Source organism: Palaemon carinicauda, chromosome 4 (assembly GCF_036898095.1).
Source record: "Palaemon carinicauda isolate YSFRI2023 chromosome 4, ASM3689809v2, whole genome shotgun sequence".
NCBI lineage: Eukaryota > Metazoa > Arthropoda > Malacostraca > Decapoda > Palaemonidae > Palaemon > Palaemon carinicauda.
The window spans coordinates 161,910,682-161,929,765 of record NC_090728.1 but is presented as its reverse complement, the minus strand read 5'-3'; the positions used below and the strand labels follow the sequence as shown (position 1 = coordinate 161,929,765).

At 42.7% G+C, this 19,084-nt stretch overlaps 2 protein-coding genes across 7 annotated transcripts in view; one reads left to right on the top strand and one right to left on the bottom strand.

Annotated features, from left to right (window-relative positions):
• Window positions 1-3,832, top strand: part of LOC137640123 (rhodanese domain-containing protein CG4456-like) — a 40,647-nt gene extending 36,815 nt beyond the window's left edge. For all 5 annotated transcript variants that reach the window (XM_068372600.1, XM_068372602.1, XM_068372603.1 and 2 more), the window contains one exon: window positions 3,732-3,832. In XM_068372600.1, coding sequence (XP_068228701.1) covers window positions 3,732-3,801 — 70 coding nt within the window. In that variant the 3' untranslated portion in view covers window positions 3,802-3,832. The remainder of the gene's footprint in view (window positions 1-3,731) is intronic.
• A 6,693-nt stretch (window positions 3,833-10,525) lies between these two features.
• The window catches only part of LOC137640121 (rhodanese domain-containing protein CG4456-like), a 39,975-nt gene continuing 31,416 nt past the window's right edge, over window positions 10,526-19,084 (bottom strand). For both annotated transcript variants that reach the window (XM_068372597.1, XM_068372598.1), the window contains exon 5: window positions 10,526-10,680. In XM_068372597.1, coding sequence (XP_068228698.1) covers window positions 10,608-10,680 — 73 coding nt within the window. In that variant the 3' untranslated portion in view covers window positions 10,526-10,607. The remainder of the gene's footprint in view (window positions 10,681-19,084) is intronic.

The following is a 19,084-nucleotide window of genomic DNA, read 5'->3' as shown; positions in this document are numbered from 1 at the left end:
CGTGAGCACTCTACAAGCTTCGGCGCGTGCCCTTCACCTGCTCGCCCTCAGCGCCCCAACGATCACCGGCGCAACAGAGCTCACCGAAACTTCAGCACTTGCCAACGCTCTGCTATACGACAGCTACAACCTGCGCGCTAGCACCCTTCTATGCGCTAATGATCTCCTGCGTGCCAGCGCTCTCCTACGCGCCAACGATCTCCTGCGCGCCAGCGCTCTCGTACGTGCCAATGCTCTCCTGCGCGCTAGCGCTCTCGTACGTGCCAACGATCTCCTGCGCGCCGGCGCTCTCGTACGTGCCAATGATCTCCTGCGCGCCAGCGCTCTCGTACGTGCCAACGATCTCCTGCGTGCCAGCGCTCTCGTACGTGCCAACGATCTTCTGCGCGCCAGCGCTCTCGTACGTGCCAACGATCTTCTGCGCGCCAGGGCTCTCATACGCACTAACACACACCTGCTCGCCAGCGCTCTCCTATGCGCCATCACTCCAATTCTCTCCTACACTCCAGATCTCGCCTATACATCACCACTCTCCCGTGCATCAGCGCTCAACAGCACGTTCGCGTAGTAAGCAGGAACAGCACACAGACAGGTCACCATCACCTCATTCCCCTCCCCTTTCAGCGCGTCCGGCGGGGAAAGAGAAATGGGCCTTTACAGAAGGGTTCAGGAATGTCTGCCATATTGGATATGGTGCTGTCTTGATACTCAATAGTAGTATGGGAAGTAGGGTAACCTTGATACGGCTCCCCTTCTAATTTTTCCACTTTCCCCCTCGATGTATAAACGCTATTCGGGGTGATGATTGCTATGTGGCGTGTCAAGAATATGTCCCCTGATATTATTCGATATCCTTGAGAGAAATTTGAAGGATATTCACGCCAGGAGTTAGAATTCTGGAGACCTAAAGGTAAATTCACTGGGAATATCACTGTAGTACATATATCCCTTAGGAAGTTACTATTAGGAACCTTTCATCAGGATGACATGGCTATCTTACCCAAAAATAGATTTTTTGCTTCGCTCAAAATCCATTATTTCTCCTCTTGGAGCCTCTATTCTACTCATAGCAGACTTCTTAGCGAAGGGAAAGTCTCAAACTGATTGAGGAGTGGATAATTCCTCTTGTGGGGATTATTAATGTTTGTTTAAGGTGTGGAACAGGCCTGCCTCTGCGTCAGATCCGACCCCCAGGTTGGGATGTAACCAAAGTGCTAAGGGCCTTGAAGAGTTCTGCATGAACCCTTGAGATCAGTATCAGACACTGATCTTACCCTGAAGACAGTCTTTCTCCTGGGGTTAGCCTTGACAAAATTCATGGGCGAACTTAATGGACACTCTTATTCGCGCTCTCATTCCGATTCAGAGTACTGGAGGCAGGTCTTTTTATCCTTTGTTCTAGAATTTTTAGCTAAAACCTGAAATCTATATATTTCTGATTCCAGGTTTACATAGTTTGCAATTTCTTTACATAGGAAAGTAACCAGAAATCCAGATGAGTAGCTTTTTGTTCCATAAGGGCCCTAAAGTGATACCTTAAGAGAACCCAAGTTAACAAACCTAGGTTGCAGAACCTATTTATAATCACTAGCTGGGTAAAGAAGTCGCCAAAAACACTATTGCCTTTTGGCTATGCAAGACTATCAAGAAAGCCTCAAGTCCTAGTTTCCCCGACGCATCAGACCAATTGAAGATGCATGCCCATGAGATCAGAAGTGTTGGTGCTACTCTTACTTTCAAGAAAAATCTGTGGCTCAGGTGCTAGACATGGGAAAATAGAAGTGTCAGACCCCTTCACGACTTAGTTGCGGTAATGCACTCGCAGGTCCCTTAAGACGTTTACTCTAGGACCTGTGCTGTTCAGAAAGTCATGTAATAGCCTTAGCTTCCATCCAGGACCAAAATTATCATGCCTAAGATGTTTGTAGCAATTTAAGTCTAAGGTAAGAGTAACTGGCACTTTTTTTCAACTTATTCCCCTCCCTTGGGTCATAGTGATTGTAACTCTCTGAGGTGGACGGACGTTGGCAGCAATTCTATTGCCACTAATAATAGAATTGTTCATTCCACTAACATCCTTATGAGAGGGAGGATGGATAGGCACAAGTAACCCATTGATTTGTATTTGCAGTATCTAACAAATCCACTAATCTAGAGAGAATGTTTCCTGGATAACTGCCTTGGTTGCCTCAGCCTTGAACCTGTCGGTACTTTAGACCCTGGTTCACTAGGTGTCTAGCATGCTATGTTCCGCACCATATCGGGTCCGAACACTGTAATCCAGTTAGTATCAGGACTTCCACCCACCTGTGTAAGTGTCTCATATTAAAGGACAAAGGTTTGTATTCGTGTTAGAATAAATCACAAATTTTAAAAGTAATTTGTATTCTTCCTAAGTATACAAACCTAAGTCCTTTAAATTCTCACCTTCACTTTCCCTCTAAAGTCAAGACACAATCAGTGACTGTTCAGTAGATTGGCAGAAGGGCTGGGCTTCGCCGCAGCCGCTGCGCTTGAATCAATTCTAATGTTAAAGGACTCTGGTTTGTATTGTTGGAAAAAATGCAAATTACTCTTAAAATTTGTGATATTGATATGAATATGAATAAAGTTTAAGTTTTGGTATATACACCTTGGTTTGGTAAGCATAACCTCATTGGAGGCTGTCTTGTCAGTTATGGGTGAATATTATGCTAATTGATTGTAATGTAGACAGTTTCTGGCTCAATGTTGGTGAATCCTGAGAGTTTTCATTAGCCTATCAGCTATAACCTTGGTAAGGTTAGTATTGCAGCAGCTGTAGTGGATATGAATGTAGTGAGGTGGTTTGGCCTTGTAAAGGACAGGAAATGTTAGTCTACTAAAGAAGGTGATGAATGCAAGTTGATGGGAGAACTGAAAGGTCAAGGTTTGGGTGGATGGATGGAGTGAAGAAAACCCTAGGTGATAGAAGGAAATGAATGTAGAGTGTTTGAGACGATTGCAATAGGTCCTATTGCTATAAGGTGACCGTTAAGGTAGCAGTAGTAGGGGAGTCGGCATATGAAGCTTTATTTGTGGTGGAAGATGGTGGGAGGGTGGGCTGTGGCACCTAGCATTACCAACCAAATTTGGCAGACTCCCTTGCCATCTTATGATGTTGAATACGCTCCAAAATTAGGGAAAGTGCTATGGTAGATAGGTAGTGCAGTACTGTACACAATTTCCTATTTTTGGATTGGATTTATTGATTTGGGCTACTGTATATAACTCCACACTGGGATAAGATTGAGAGGTTGGACAGCAAGATGGAAGAAAGTGAGCAGGAAGAGAGGTACAGTACTTGATAGGACTACAGTATTTTCCCTGTTGGAACCCCTGGGCTTATAGCATCTTGCTTTTCCAACTAGGGTTGTAGCTCTGTAAATAATGATGATAATAATAATAATAGGAGAAGGCTAAGAAGTTAATGTAACTGCGAGCCAATAAAGATCATTTAGCCCCATGATACTAACATATCCATAGTAAAAAAATTATTGATATATTTCCAGAGATATCTTTATGAATTTCAGAATTCATTTAATATTGTTACATTGTATTTTTCTTATAAATAATATGATATACAATTTTTAATATGGATCTTTTAAGATTGGGCCTTCACCCTAAGTAATTTTAGAGTGAAAAGAACTACGTAGATTTCATTCTAGATTGAAAATTAATAATTTTTGTTTCACAAGAAAGTTTTCTTGCAGGGTTTATGTTGGCTCAATGGAGGATTGGCTAGAAAAGGAAGGTCCTGTTGTATTTTCACAACCAGTATGAAGATTACGTTGAATTTACCCACCCCACTCTTCACATAGGAGACAGGATTTGGTTGGCTATAAATTTGAGTGAATTATAACTGGATATTATTTGAACTACTGCTCCTTCAGGAAATTTGCATTATCATTACGTATGTAGACTGTGTTAATAAATTATATGTTAAATGAAAGTAAGAAAACCATATAAAATAAATTCATCAGTTAGAAATTACAGATCTAGGATGTAATTCTGCTCTTTAAGCCACAAAAAATTTGGGTAATAGCATAATTTCATTAACTTTTCTATTTTGCAAAGTATTTCTATTGTACTGTTAGTTCTCCAATGGCTTAAAATGGTGTAGATTATTTGTAAATATTGTATATGTAGTGCCTTATTATACAATTCAGATGAGCTAATAGATACTGAATTGATAACATTTATAGGATATTAAGTACATTTTTAAAAGACTGGGCTATAAAATTATTAAAATATAGTTTGTTTTGCAATTTACAGATATTTTTAGCATCAAAGGTTTTACTAATGGTAATAGCCCTAGTTAATGACAAAAAATTGCTGAATAAGTGAAAGTATGTTGGCATGTGCTCTTGGTATCGATACAACTGATACTCTCATTAACATGGAGAACTTTCAGCAGAAAATATAAAAATTGTTGACAATTCCAGAGAAGAAGAGAGCCTTCAAGCTATATCAGAGAACAGTTTGGGGAGAGAATACAGAGGTATTCAGAGAGAACAAGAGCGTAAAAGGCATGCGGGAAAAAGAAAAACGTGTGATATAGTAGAGGAAGGCATGTGGAAAAACAAAAGACATTAGATCCATCCATATACCAAAGGCACTTCCCCCAATTTTGGGGGGTAGCCGACATCAACAAGAACAAAACAAAAAAGGGGACCTCTACTCTCTATGTTCCTCCAGCCTAACCAGGGACTCAGCCAAGTTCAGCTGGTACTGCTAGGGTGCCACAGCCCAACCTCCCACATTTCCACCACAGATGAAGCTTCATACTGCTGAGTCCCCTACTGCTGCTACCTCCGCGGTCATCTAAGGCACCGGAGGAAGCAGCAGGGCCTACCGGAACTGCGTCACAATCGCTCGCCATTCATTACTATTTCTAGCACGCTCTCTTGCCTCTCTTACATCTATCCTCCTATCACCCAGAGCTTTCTTCACACCATCCATCCACCCAAACCTTGGCCTTCCTCTTGTACTTCTCCCATGAACTCTTGCATTCATCACCTTCTTTAGCAGACAGCCATTCTCCATTCTCTCAACATGGCCAAACCACCTCAACACATTCATATCCACTCTAGCCGCTAACTCATTTCTCACACCCGTTCTCACCCTCACCACCTCGTTCCTGACCCTATCTACTCGAGATACACCAGTCATACTCCTCAGACACTTCATCTCAAACACATTCAATTTCTGTCTCTCCATCACTTTCATTCCCCACAACTCCGATCCATACATCACAGTTGGTACAATCACTTTCTCATATAGAACTCTCTTTACATTCATGCCCAACCCTCTATTTTTTACTACTCCCTTAACTGCCCCCAACACTTTGCAACCTTCATTCACTCTCTGACGTACATCTGCTTCCACTCCACCATTTGCTGCAACAACAGACCCCAAGTACTTAAACTGATCAAGACATTAGATACAGCACAGGAATTTGGCAACTCACAAAGGGCAATCTTCCTTAGGATACTGCAATATATGTTGAGAGGACTATAGTTAATTCTTTTTAGTCAGGCAGATTTGCATCGACTCGCAGGGGTGCCCTTTTAGCTCGGAAAAGTTTCGTGCTCGCTGATTGGTTGAGCAAGATAATTCTAACCAATCAAATAGCAGGAAACTTTCCGAGCTAAAAGGGCACTGCTGCGAGTTGGTGCAAATGCTCCTCATTAAAAAAAATCTGAGTATAGTTATGATCAACATTGTTGCCTTGATCTCTGACAAACTTTATAAAATTGCACATAGTTTGAGGAAATAATGGTAGTCAGTCTATTATCTGGAGACATCACAAGTTGACACACACTGCTTGTCAAAGGAACATCAGATGAGAAAAACTGGAATGAGGTACATTAATCCTAAAGGATTCGAGAAATCGGGGAAAGAGCAACTGCAAATGACTAGAGCTAAGAAGTAAAATCAAGCTGCATGGTTTTAAGCAGATACATCCAATATCTTGATTACCAGTCATGGGTGGTATATTTTCCAAGATTGATGCTTCAGAGATTACTGGTAATAATAGTTGGAAGAAAAGCAGGTATTGAAGGTTGAGGCATACTAACATCAAAGGAAAAGAAAACAACCTGAATTGATAGAGGCATGGCATGGCATCCAAAAGGGCTCCCTAGAGGGGAACCATAAGCGCTTCTCAACTGGAAAACAGCGAGCTTCTGTTGGAGCATGCTCAATGACTGGTGATACAGAAGTAATGAGAGGATCAACCTCAAGTGTAGGTTGATCCGTTTCGGTAATGAAAACAGAATGGTCTGTTTTTTCAGGCATCACACCTGTTACAACACTTGATCATCATCCTTCCTCTTCTCCCCTTGGGGAAATTATGAACGAAGGAGCAGGCAGGGGATTTTCAGGAGTCTGAAGAAGAGACCTCGAAGATGATGATTCCAAAGGAGAACACTCACCCTTGGCTCTTTTTCTTCTTCCTACCATGAAATTTCTTACATTGGAGGACAACCACTCCCCCCTACACATAACACAAGGAAATTCGGACAAGCAGTGATGGTCCCTGCATGATGAACATGAAGAATGAGGATCAACATGCTCACAACTCTTATACATTCCACAATGATGTCCATCAACACCAGGACAAGTATGCATCGCAGTCACGTTCTTTGCAATCATACTGAAAAGGACAAAAAACAATTAACAAAAAAAAAAAATGGTTGGGAGGCTTCCAGAACCTCTAGTATTCTTCATAACAGTTTCCAGCTCGTGCTAAGAGTATACTTCTTTCCTGAATTAATAAGAGGAACAGGAAGTGACCAAACAAGACAGGCAGAGACTGTGTGTCTATTATCTTACTCTGCTTATGAAATTTAGTAAACTAGTGCTCTGTTCCTTACATGCTGAGCCTATGGTGTGTTTAATAGCATAACATTTTGGTTATACTTGATAAGGATACAAAATATATTAAAAAAGCACTTCAACCAAGGTAATTGGACACCTTGGCAACAGTTTTTCCATCTGATATCTAATGGGTATTAGTTTTATATTAAAAACAAGATCTATTAAAAGTTTGGCCTGAATAGTCTCTTCAGGTCCAATACCAGGCTATATAATTCAAACATAAGATCAAATATTAAATATTGATATTTTTGGGAAGGAATGTAAATGATAGAAAATATTTCACTCATCATTCTAGCAAATATAAATATATATATATATTTCTCTTAAATATCCAATCAAAATATGCTTTAGTGCTTTCTAGTATATATTACAACTAAAAAATAATAAATACAGTACAGTATTATTCTATTATAATTCAAAAGGATAAGTTATAGGCAAAAGAAAACTTATCGAAATACATGGTAAAGTGCATCAATTTAAAATAAAAACTTCCTCTATCAAATGCGCTCAACATAAATTTATTATAAATTATACACAGTATAACAAGCAAAAATTTAATCTTAAACTTATATTAGCTGCACTGAATTTTATATCAATTTGTTAAGTTCTAGAAAATATTAATGTTTAAATGAAAGATATGTCAACAGGGCAAATTGAAAGAAAGTTTATATTGCAGTATTCTTGAATGGAACCATTTACATAATGCAATCCAATATAAAAGACCACTTATAATAAGCAACAATAAAAAAAATTTGACAAACTTTCTTTAATTCTATTATTTTACGTAATGACTATTACAGAACTGAAAATGTGAGAGGCATGTTTTTTATTTTTTAATTCTTGGTAAAAATATTAAATCTCCTAATTTTTAAAATGCCAATGTAATAGGAAAAATAATGGTCTTGATAAAGGGAAGTCTTGAAGAGGAAGTTCTTTGATGTAATTAGATGTTTCAACAAGAGCATCAGAGTTCTGGAGGAGAGAGACAGGTAGAAAGATCCATTTCCAAACAAAAAAAGCTATATCACTGAAAATTTCTTTATGGTTTAATTCTACATTCACTGGTGATATGAAAACACTAGCAATTCTTTTGAAAATTTTGAACTATCTTATTTCGATACCAAAACCTCTGCATTACTATAGACAAAAATTTCCATGATACACCATAGTTGTTTCTATGCAAATGCAAACATTTTGTCCAGGAAATAGGAGATGACTTCAGCGTGAGCTGTAACGGTCATGAAATTCTTAGGATTGTAGGTTACGACAGGTGGGGGAGTAAGATTGTCTCTCACACCTGCCCATCAGAAACCTGTCGCTTTTTTACTTTGACTGCATGGAAGGATGTACTGATATTGCTCTTACATTTTTTGCTTAATGTTAGATTTTATGCTAAAATTTCAGTTAGTTGGTTGTGGCCTAATAAAAAGGCATGTGGAAGGCTTATGGCTAAAGTAACCATTGATCCACAGGTAATTTGCGCCTTATGTCGGGGGTACGACTGTTTGTAGTCTTAACACTGAAGGTTTTGGGCTTCCCCCCATTGAGAAAGTTTGGAAAGAATAAGTTAATGCTGAAAAAGCATCTTGGTTCATTCCTTCCTCTCCTCAGTTTGCACCTTATGTTACTTGGAAGGGACGGAAGACTCATCTAAGCTTGATGTGTACAGTAGTTCAGTCTGTGCAAAGGTCTCTGCCTCCCCCTTTCAGGGATTTACTATATCCCAGCCTTGAGACGTCCAGATAGTTGTGTATTTTGGCTCTTTAGGTCTTCTGTGTACACAGTGTCAAGTGTTTGCTTGGCTGTGCCACATTCATTCCAGTGTCTGGGATTCCAGTATGATGCACAGTATGACAGTGTGCATGCTCAGTTCTCTAGTGACCAAGACCCCAAGTGTAAATGGCCCCTGTTAAAGCACAATCTGTGAGGATGGCCAGGTTAGATATATTGTTCACTCCTCTTTCCCCTCCTCCAATTCTCTATTTTTTTTTTTTTTTTCCTCAACCCAAGGGGGGTGTGTCCAGGACCCAAGAACATACAGCATCTGCCAGGTAAAAGTGGAATGCGAGCGTCTAACTTCCTCCTCCCTTTATGGATATAGGAGGGCAACCTCGCTCTTTACCCAGTCTCGCAGTACTTCAATGACACTAAAGGAAAGGATGGCACAGCTCAATGGAAAAATGCCAGCCCCTGCGCTTGCATGGGAGGGAGCGTAGTTTTGAGTTTTTGGATAACTGGTACCTACTTCGCCATGTTTCCAAGCTTTGAATCTGGCTGGACACTTGACTTCCAGTTACTTGAAGGAAAGGTACACAATACCTTTTCAGTCACCGCCAGGGAATGTTCTGCTGCTAACCTGTTTCAACATCGTTCAATGTACATCATCCAAACAATCATACTGCAGGGGAAGGAACAACCCCCAGAGTGGGCTGGCAAGCCTTCGGTTGTATAGAGGGACGAGGAGGTTCAGGGTTCTCAGCAGGGCCTAAAGGGACCAAACCCCAATCAGGTCCTAACAGAAGAGGAGTGCTTTTTCTTGAAGGTTCTTGCACTCACTTGGCAAGGCAACCATAGAGTTGGAATTAATGCTGGGGAAGAATGCACTCACAGTTGTGGACTCTTCCTGTTGCAGTAGTAGTCTGGGGAGTGGATAATAATCATCAACTCTCCACTGGACTGGTTTATTTACTAGAGTGCATTTAAGATGGAAACGCTACGTCCCATAACGTCTTCATCAGAGATAGAGGCTATGTACTTTCAGATACCCATCCATTAAGCCTCCCAGAAGTACCTACCATCCTCGAAGGATTATGTATTTGTTAGAGGCCCTGTACTAAAGACTGTTCACTCGCATGTTCATTCTGGTGAGGGTTGGGGCCATTGGCAGGGGACAAAGTCTCTTCAATTATATTGCCGGTTGGCTGAACCTGGCCTCCTTTTGAGTGCTAGATCTAATCACTTTCTGTTGCTATTGGGGATCATGATAACCCGGGCGAATTTAGGTCTCACCCAAGCAGAGAATGACCTACCTGAGGATGCTGATTGACCTGACGGCAGATTCTTTTCATTGAGCAATTGCTTTAGCAGGATCTGAGTAGTAGTGTAAACATTCCTGATCAAACAGGAACTTGACACTCGGCTTTGGCAACAACATGCCGGCCATCTGTCATCATAGGAGAAGTTAGTGCTCTATCGACGTCTGCACCAGAGATCGCTTCAGTGGTATCTGATGTGTCAAAGGTTAGGAGGCCAGACTCCTTGCCGTCGCAACTATTTTGTTGACAATTTTAACAGCCGTTCCATATCGTATATCACACCCAACCATCTGACGAGGGATTTAGTTGTAATCTCCCGCTTGAACAGTCCGTCTGGAGCCATCTCGGTAACAACTAATGTTCTCTCTCCTACCAGGCTGAATACCCAAGTTTTACTTGCAATTCAAATCAACGCAGCTGGAGGAGTAACATATGCACATTTTGTGCAGCATATTACCTGTCATTAAAGTACTGTACATGCAAGAATTTTTTTTTTTCATTAATTCTAGATGTAAAAATTATATTCTACATTGGCAACCTTGTAACTGCACATTTTTTAAAACTAAAATCAGGGAGATAATTTTGACGAATTACTAAAAACATTCTATTCAGTTATTTCATTAGTGAAAAATCTTATATCAAACAATCAGACACTACCATACAAACCAACAATTAGGAATTTGATTCAGGATATACCACAGGTCCTCCTTTCTCAACCCAGTCTTCAAATGATCCAACATACAACCTGGAAAAATATAGAAAGGTTAGCTGATAAGATTGGCTAATTTAGCAATGAATTATTAAGCACCAGGAGAGTTTGGATCCAAATCCAAAATCTGCATGCTAATCTAAACATCATACCTATCCTCAATGCTGTATGATTATCCATATCGTAAGATCTAACCATATCTCTATTCTATTGAAGGAAATGCCTGACTGTGTATAGTCTAATTTGGATAGTGTTAAGTTTCTACATTTCTTCTTTTATGATAAAAAAAAAATTCATATCAGTTGTTAAGTTCAATGCTTGATTCAGTTCTTGAGCATTTAAGATTAGACTTTAATTTTTAACTTGTATTTGATACATCAGAAATTTTTCAGTATTGAGAAACCTTCAGCAGATCAATTCTGTTCTTAGGATATGGTTTGGAAGTATAAGAGAGGGCCAATTTATACATAGCAGTAGTGAATAGAATGGGCTTAAAAACTTACTATGAAGACTACTTTTCATTTGACATTGGCTTCACCCAAGGAAACTATTGAACTTCAAACTATCTAGGCATGTGAAATTTACTATGGATAAAGTAATTCTATCTCTTTCACCAAGTTTAAGGCTGAAAGTTCTTTCAAGATAAAAAAAAATTTGCCTCATCATTGTCATTTTCCTTTCTTAGGACATGTAGAGGACAGTTTAACTACATTTTCCCCAGTTGCATTTAAGTGCTAAATGGCCACACAGGCCCCTGCACTTGGATTTATTGGTGAAATTCCTACATGCATGCAATCCATAAAGATAAGAGGACAGCTCAGAGAATGTCATGTGGGAAGAAGGGGTGATAAGAGTACGCAATATTATTATTACAAGCAAGACTATAACCATAGTTGGAAAAGCAAGATGCTATAAGCCCAGGGGTTCCATGAGGGAAAAATAGCCTGGTGAGGAAAGGAAACAAGGAAATGAATAAGCTACAAGAGAAGAATAAAAATAAATTAAATCCTTCAAACATAAACTATAGACTTGAAAAACAAAAAGTGGAAGAGAAATAAGATAGAACAGCATGCACAAGTGTACCCTCAAACAAGACAACTCTAAACCAAAATAGTGGAAGGCCTTGGTACAGAGGCTATGGCACTACCCAAGACTAGAGAACAATGGTTTGATTTGGAAGTGTCTTGGAAAAGCTCCTTACCATAGCTAAAGAGTCTCTTCTACCCTTACCAAGAGGAAAGTAGCCACTGAACAATTACATTACAGTAGTTAACCCCTTGAGCAAAGAAGAATTGTTTGGTAATTATCAGGTGCATAAGGACCGAGGAGAATGTGGTAAGAATAGGCCGGACTACTCGGTGTATGTGTAGGCAAAGACAAAATGTGCCCTAACCAGAGAGAGGGATCCAATATAGTACTATCTGGTCAGTCAAAGGACCAAATAATTAGTATCTCCAAATAATTAGTATCTCAATGGGTGGCTGGTGCCCTATCCAACCTACTAAACTGGATTGAAGAGAAAAACTGATAAGGTGGAATCAATTTTTTAATTACAGTATATTAGGCAATTCTGAAATCCAACAAAATTTGGGCAATTCTGCTGAACTGTACGAGTATACAGCACTCGTAAAGACTGCAGTGATTGGGTCACTCATATAATACAAATATGGCTTATAAATGAATGATGGGTTTGTGATGAAAAAAAAAAAAAAAACTATCAATATCATATTCTCCAAGTGTTTTATGATAGTTCACTCAAAGACTACAAATTTGGGCTATAAATGAATTTGTTTGTGATGAGAAAAAAAAACTAAAGTACATCAAGATGCCCCTAGTGTTTTATACTAGTAAATGCACTTCATGTCCAACAAATAACATTTGCAGAAATTGGCTATAATGTAAAAATAATCTAGATTGTATTAACAAAACATGACAGTCTAAGTCTACTTTTGGTTTCTTACAAAATATTTTTCTCCTAGATTACTTTCATTCAAAAACTTTAAATATGTTATTTTGATAATAAAATAAATTTTTGAATATACTTACCCGGTGATTATATAAGCTGCAGCTCTGCTGCTCGACAGAAAACTCTACGGAAAAAATCCGCCAGCGATCGCTATGCAGGTAGGGGGTGTACTTCAACAGCGCCATCTGTCGTCCAGGTACTCAGTACTCATTGTAAACAAAGAACTCAATTTTCTCCTCGGTCCACTGCGTCTCTATTGGGGAGGAAGGGAGGGTCCTTTAATATATAATCACCGGGTAAGTATATTCAAAAATTTATTTTATTATCAAAATAAAATTTTTCAATATTTAACTTAGCCGGTGATTATATAAGCTGATTCACACCCAGGGGGGTGGGTAGAGACCAGCAATAAATGTTTACATTATTATGAGCTAAGGATTTTTTATTTCATTTTAGAAGTTATCAAAATAACAAAAATAAAATAAATAGGTACCTGGTAAGGAAGTCGACTTGAACAATTACTCTGCCTTTTTAAGAACGTCTTCCTTACGGAGCCTCGCGATCCTCTTAGGATGCTGAGCGACCCCTAGGATCTGAAGTATGAAGGGTTGCAACCCATACCACAGGACCTCATCAAAACCTCTAATCTAGGCGCTTCTCAAGAAAAGAATTTGACCACCCGCCAAATCAACCAGGATGCGAAAGGCTTCTTAGCCTTCCGGACAACCCAAAAACAACAATAAAAACATTTCAAGAGAAAGATTAAAAAGGTTATGGAATTAGGGGATTGTAGTGGTTGAGCCCTCACCCACTACTGCACTCGCTGCTACGAATGGTCCCAGGGTGTAGCAGTTCTCGTAAAGAGACTGGACATCTTTAAGATAAAAAGACGCGAACACTGACTTGCTTCTCCAATAGGTTGCGTCCATTATACTTCGCAGAGATCTATTTTGTTTAAAGGCCACTGAAGTTGCGACAGCTCTAACTTCATGTGTCCTTACCTTCAGCAAAGCTTGGTCTTCCTCACTCAGATGGGAATGAGCTTCTCGTATTAACAGTCTGATAAAATAGGATAAAGCATTCTTTGGCATAGGCAAAGATGGTTTCTTAACTGAACACCATAAAGCTTCTGACTGTCCTCGTAAAGGTTTAGTTCGTCTTAAATAGAACTTAAGAGCTCTCACAGGGCATAAGACTCTTTCTAGTTCATTTCCAACCATATTCGATAGGCTTGGAATATCGAACGATTTCGGCCAAGGACGAGAGGGTAGCTCGTTTTTGGCTAGAAAACCAAGTTGTAGAGAACATGTAGCCGTTTCAGATGAAAATCCGATGTTCCTGCTGAAGGCGTGAATCTCACTGACTCTTTTAGCTGTGGCTAAGCAAACCAGGAAAAGTCTTTAAAGTGAGATCTTTAAAGGAGGCTGATTGTAGCGGCTCGAACCTTTCTGACATGAGGAATCTCAGTACCACGTCTAAATTCCAACCAGGTGTAGCCAAACGACGCTCCTTCGTGGTCTCAAAAGACTTAAGGAGGTCCTGTAGATCTTTGTTGTTGGAAAGATCTAAGCCTCTGTGACGGAAGACTGATGGCAACATGCTTCTGTAACCCTTGATAGTGGGAGCTGAAAGAGATCGTTCTTTCCTCAGGTATAAAAGGAAGTCAGCTATTTGAGTTACAGAGGTACTGGTCGAGGATACAGATACTGACTTGCACCAGTTTCGGAAGACTTCCCACTTCGATTGGTAGACTCTAAGGGTGGATGTCCTCCTTGCTCTAGCAATCGCCCTGGCTGCCTCCTTCGAAAAGCCTCTAGCTCTCGAGAGTCTTTCGATAGTCTGAAGGCAGTCAGACGAAGAGCGTGGAGGCCTTGGTGTACCTTCTTTACGTGTGGCTGACGTAGAAGGTCCACCCTTAGAGGAAGAGTTCTGGGAACGTCCACTAGCCATCGAAGTACCTCGGTGAACCATTCTCTCGCGGGCCAGAGGGGAGCAACTAACGTCAACCTTGTCCCTTCGTGAGAGGCGAACTTCTGCAGTACCTTGTTGACAATCTTGAACGGGGGGAATGCATATAGGTCTAGATGTGACCAATCTAGGAGAAAGGCATCTATATGAACTGCTGCTGGGTCCGGGATTGGTGAGCAATATATTGGGAGCCTCTTGGTCATCGAGGTTGCGAAGAGATCTATGGTAGGCTGGCCCCATGTGGCCCAAAGTCTCTTGCACACATCCTTGTGTAGGGTCCATTCTGTTGGAATGATTTGTCCCTTCCGACTGAGGCAATCTGCCATGACATTCAAGTTGCCTTGGATGAACCTCGTTACTAGTGAAATGTTTAGATCTTTTGACCAGGTGAGGAGGTCCCTTGCGATCTCGTACAACATCATAGAGTGGGTCCCTCCTTGCTTGGAGATGTACGCCAAAGCCGTGGTGTTGTCCGAGTTCACCTCCACCACTTTGCCTTGAAGGAGAGACTTGAAGCTTTTCAAGGCCAGATGAACTGCCAGTAGCTCCTTGCAGTTGATATGCATTGTCCTTTGACTCGAGTTCCAAGTTCCCGAGCATTCCCGACCGTCTAATGTCGCGCCCCAGCCCATGTCCGATGCGTCCGAGAAGAGTACGTGGTTGGGAGTCTGAACAGCCAGGGGCAGACCCTCTCTGAGGCTGATACTGTCCTTCCACCAAGTCAGGGAAGACTTCATCTTCTCGGAAATGGGGATCGAGACCGCTTCTAGCGTCTTGTCCTTTTTCCAGTAAACAGCTAGGTGATATTGAAGAGGACGGAGGTGTAGTCTTCCTAACGATACGAACTGTTCCAGGGATGATAGTGTCCCTATCAGACTCATCCACTGCCTGACTGAACATCGTTCCTTCTTCAGCATGTTCTGGATGCATAACTGGGCTTGACTTGTTCTGGGGGCCGACGGAAAAGCCCGAAAAGCTAGACTGTGAATCTCCATCCCTAAATACACAATAGTTTGGGATGGGACCACTTGAGACTTTTCCATATTGACCAGGAGACCCAATTCCTTGGTCAGATCTAGAGTCCACTTTAGATCCTTCAGACAGCGACGACTGGAAGAAGCTCTTAGAAGCCAGTCGTCCAAATAGAGGGAGGCTCTGATGTCTGCTAAATGAAGGAATTTGGCTACATTCCTCATCAGCCTCGTAAACACAAGAGGAGCTGTGCTTAGGCCAAAGCACAGGGCTTGAAACTGGTAGACAACCTTTTCGTAAACAAATCTCAGAAAAGGTTGGGAGTCTGGGTGGATGGGGACGTGAAAGTATGCGTCCCTTAGGTCTAAAGAGACCATCCAGTCTTCCCTTCTGACCGCTGCTAGAACGGACTTTGTGGTCTCCATGGAGAACGTCTGCTTTGTGACAAAGACATTCAGAGCACTGACGTCTAGCACCGGCCTCCACCCTCCTGTCTTCTTTGCCACTAAGAAGAGACGGTTGTAGAAGCCCGGGGTTTGATGGTCCAGGACTTTGACTACCGCTCCCTTTTCTAGTAAGAGAGACACCTGTTTCAATGCTCGTCTCTTGTCTTCCTCTCTGTACCTGGGAGAGGGATCGATGGGAGACGTTGCTAGAGGGGGTTTTCGTACAAACGGGATCTTGTACCCCTCTCTGAGCAACTTCACAGATTGTGCATCTGCGCCTCTCTTCTCCCAGGTCTGCCAGAAGTTCTTGAGTCTGGCTCCCACTGCTGTCTGAAGAAGCTGGCAGTCAGACTCTGCCTTTAAAGGACTTGGTTCCTTTTTTCTTCCCACGTCTCCCTTCGGCACGAGCACCTCCTCTGCTGGAGGCTCTGCCACGAAAGGGCGGAATAAATCGGGACGCTGGAGTGTCCATCCTTGGTCTAGCTGACAAGGTAGGCAAAGGGGTGGCTTTGCGGGCAGAGGACGCAACCAGGTCATGGGTGTCCTTCTGTATCAAAGAAGCAGCAATCTCCTTAATCAAGTCCTCTGGAAAAAGGCACTTAGAGAGAGGAGCAAACAGAAGTTCGGATCTTTGACAAGGTGTCACTCCAGCTGACAGGAAAGAGCAAAGGTTCTCACGCTTCTTGAGGACTCCGGATACGAACGATGCAGCAAGCTCATTAGACCCGTCACGTATGGCCTTGTCCATGCAGGACATGATGAGCAAGGAAGTCTTCTTCTCTGTCGGGGAGATCTTCCTGCTCAAAGCTCCCAGACACCAGTCTAAAAAGTTGAAGACCTCGAAGGCTCTAAAGATCCCTTTCAACAGGTGGTCTAGGTCCGAAGATGACCAACATATCTTAGAGCGTCTCATGGCTAGCCTGCGGGGAGAGTCTACAAGGCTTGAGAAGTCGCCCTGGGCAGAGGCAGGAACTCCCAAGCCGAGAACTTCTCCCGTGGCATACCAGACGCTCGATCTGGAAGAGAGTCTAGCAGGGGGAAACGTAAAGGCTGTCTTCCCTAGACTCTTTTTGGACTGCATCCATTCTCCTATCACTCGTAAAGCTCTCTTGGACAAGCGTGCGAGGACGAGTCTAGTAAAGGCAGGCGAGGATGACGGCGTACCTAATACAAACTCTGACGGAGGAGAGCGCGGAGCCACAGACACAAACTGGTCCGGAAACATCTCTTTGAACAGAGCAAGAACTTTTCTAAAGTCCAAAGAGGGTTGCGTGGACTTAGGCTCGTCAAGGTCCGAATGTGGTTCATCAACGTGTGCCGCATCGTCATCATCAGAAAGTCCATCATCCGAGTATTGAGGAGGAAGCGGCAATGGAGTAGGTAACGGCTGGTTAGCTGAGTCCGGTCGCACGGGTGCACGCGTGACTGAACCGGACGCAACGTCATGGAACTGTTGCCCAGTCTGTGAGCTGGCAACAACCATAGCAGCGCGGGGACGCACAGCGTCTACTCCAGACTGTCTAGTCTGATGTGGGTGAGCAGAGGCAACCACACTGGGTTGCGGAGGTTGACGCACAGCGTCAAAACAAAACAACTCTTGACGGTTGTTGTACCTCGCGAACGTCAACGGAAGGTTCCGTGCGTCGCTGAACGTCAACATGCGGCTGGCAGGGCACACTGGAACGCATGGGTGGCGGGACTCTCTCAGCTGGAGTGCGCAAGAAGGTCGCCTCAGCGTCCACAGGACGCACAACCGAGTGTGTGGTTGGTTGTAGGCAAGAGGTTGGTGCAGCAGCAACCTTCTCCGCACGAAAGTCCTGCATCAGAGACGTTAACTGGGACTGCATGGTCTGCAGCAAAGACCACTTAGGGTCTGCAGGAGCAGGTGCGGCGACAGACGGTGTAACTGCCTGAAGCGGTACCGCTTTGCCTCTCTTAGGAGGTGAGCAGTCATCGGAAGACTGCAGCGAGTCCGAACTGACCCAGTGGCTACAACTGGGCCGTTGGACTTGCGCGGAAGGGACCGACTTGCGCTTAAGTGGTCGTGAGACCTTGGTCCATGGTTTCTTACGAGAAACCTCTTCCGCAGACGAGGAATAAATGGGCTCTCTCGTCTTTGTGTGGGTGGGGCGATCTTGGGTAGATACGCCCGAAACCACGGAGGGAACGTCTGTTCGCTGATTAAAGCCTCTCGAACCCATTGGTCATACGACATTGCTTCTCCCCTGGACTTGGGAGCTTGCAAGAGGTCCCGGACTAGGAGGACGACAGGCACGAACAGACGAACCCTCAAGCGCAACACTATCCACAACACTATCACTCACTTTACCACTTCCCACTGCACTTTTACACTTCAGCTCCTTGACGTCCGCCATAAGCTGGTTACGGTCACTAGCCAGGGACTCAACTCTCTCACCCAGAGCTTGGATGGCACGCATCATGTCAGCCATCGAAGGTTCCTGAGTGCCGGAAGGGGGATTAGGAGCAACCACTACAGGGGAAGGAATAGGTTGTGGGGCATGAGGAGAGGAAAAATCAACAGAACGAGATGAACTTCTCCTGACTCTCTCTAGCCTACGTGTATATTTTTGGAATTCGATAAAATCGAATTCCGAAAGCCCAACGCATTCCTCACATCGATCTTCCAATTGACAGGTTTTATCCCGACAATTGGAACAAACGGTGTGAGGATCGATAGAGGCCTTCGGAAGACGCCTTGAACAGTCCCTAGCATTACACTTCCTGAATTTTGGGACTTGAGAAGGGTCAGCCATTTTGAATTGGTCAAAGGGGAATTCAAAAACTATCCAAAGTCATCAACAAATAATCCGATATAAAAAAAAGAATGCAAGGATTTATTGAAGAGAGAGCCTGCACAGCGAAAGCTCAAAACTAGAATAGTGTACTTCACCAAATAGTTGTGAAAACAAATCCAGTTAGCAACAGCGAATTAGTAGGTCTTGCCGGTAGCACGACAGAGAGAAAATTGAGTTCTTTGTTTACAATGAGTACTGAGTACCTGGACGACAGATGTCGCTGTTGAAGTACACCCCCTACCTGCATAGCGATCGCTGGCGGATTTTTTCCG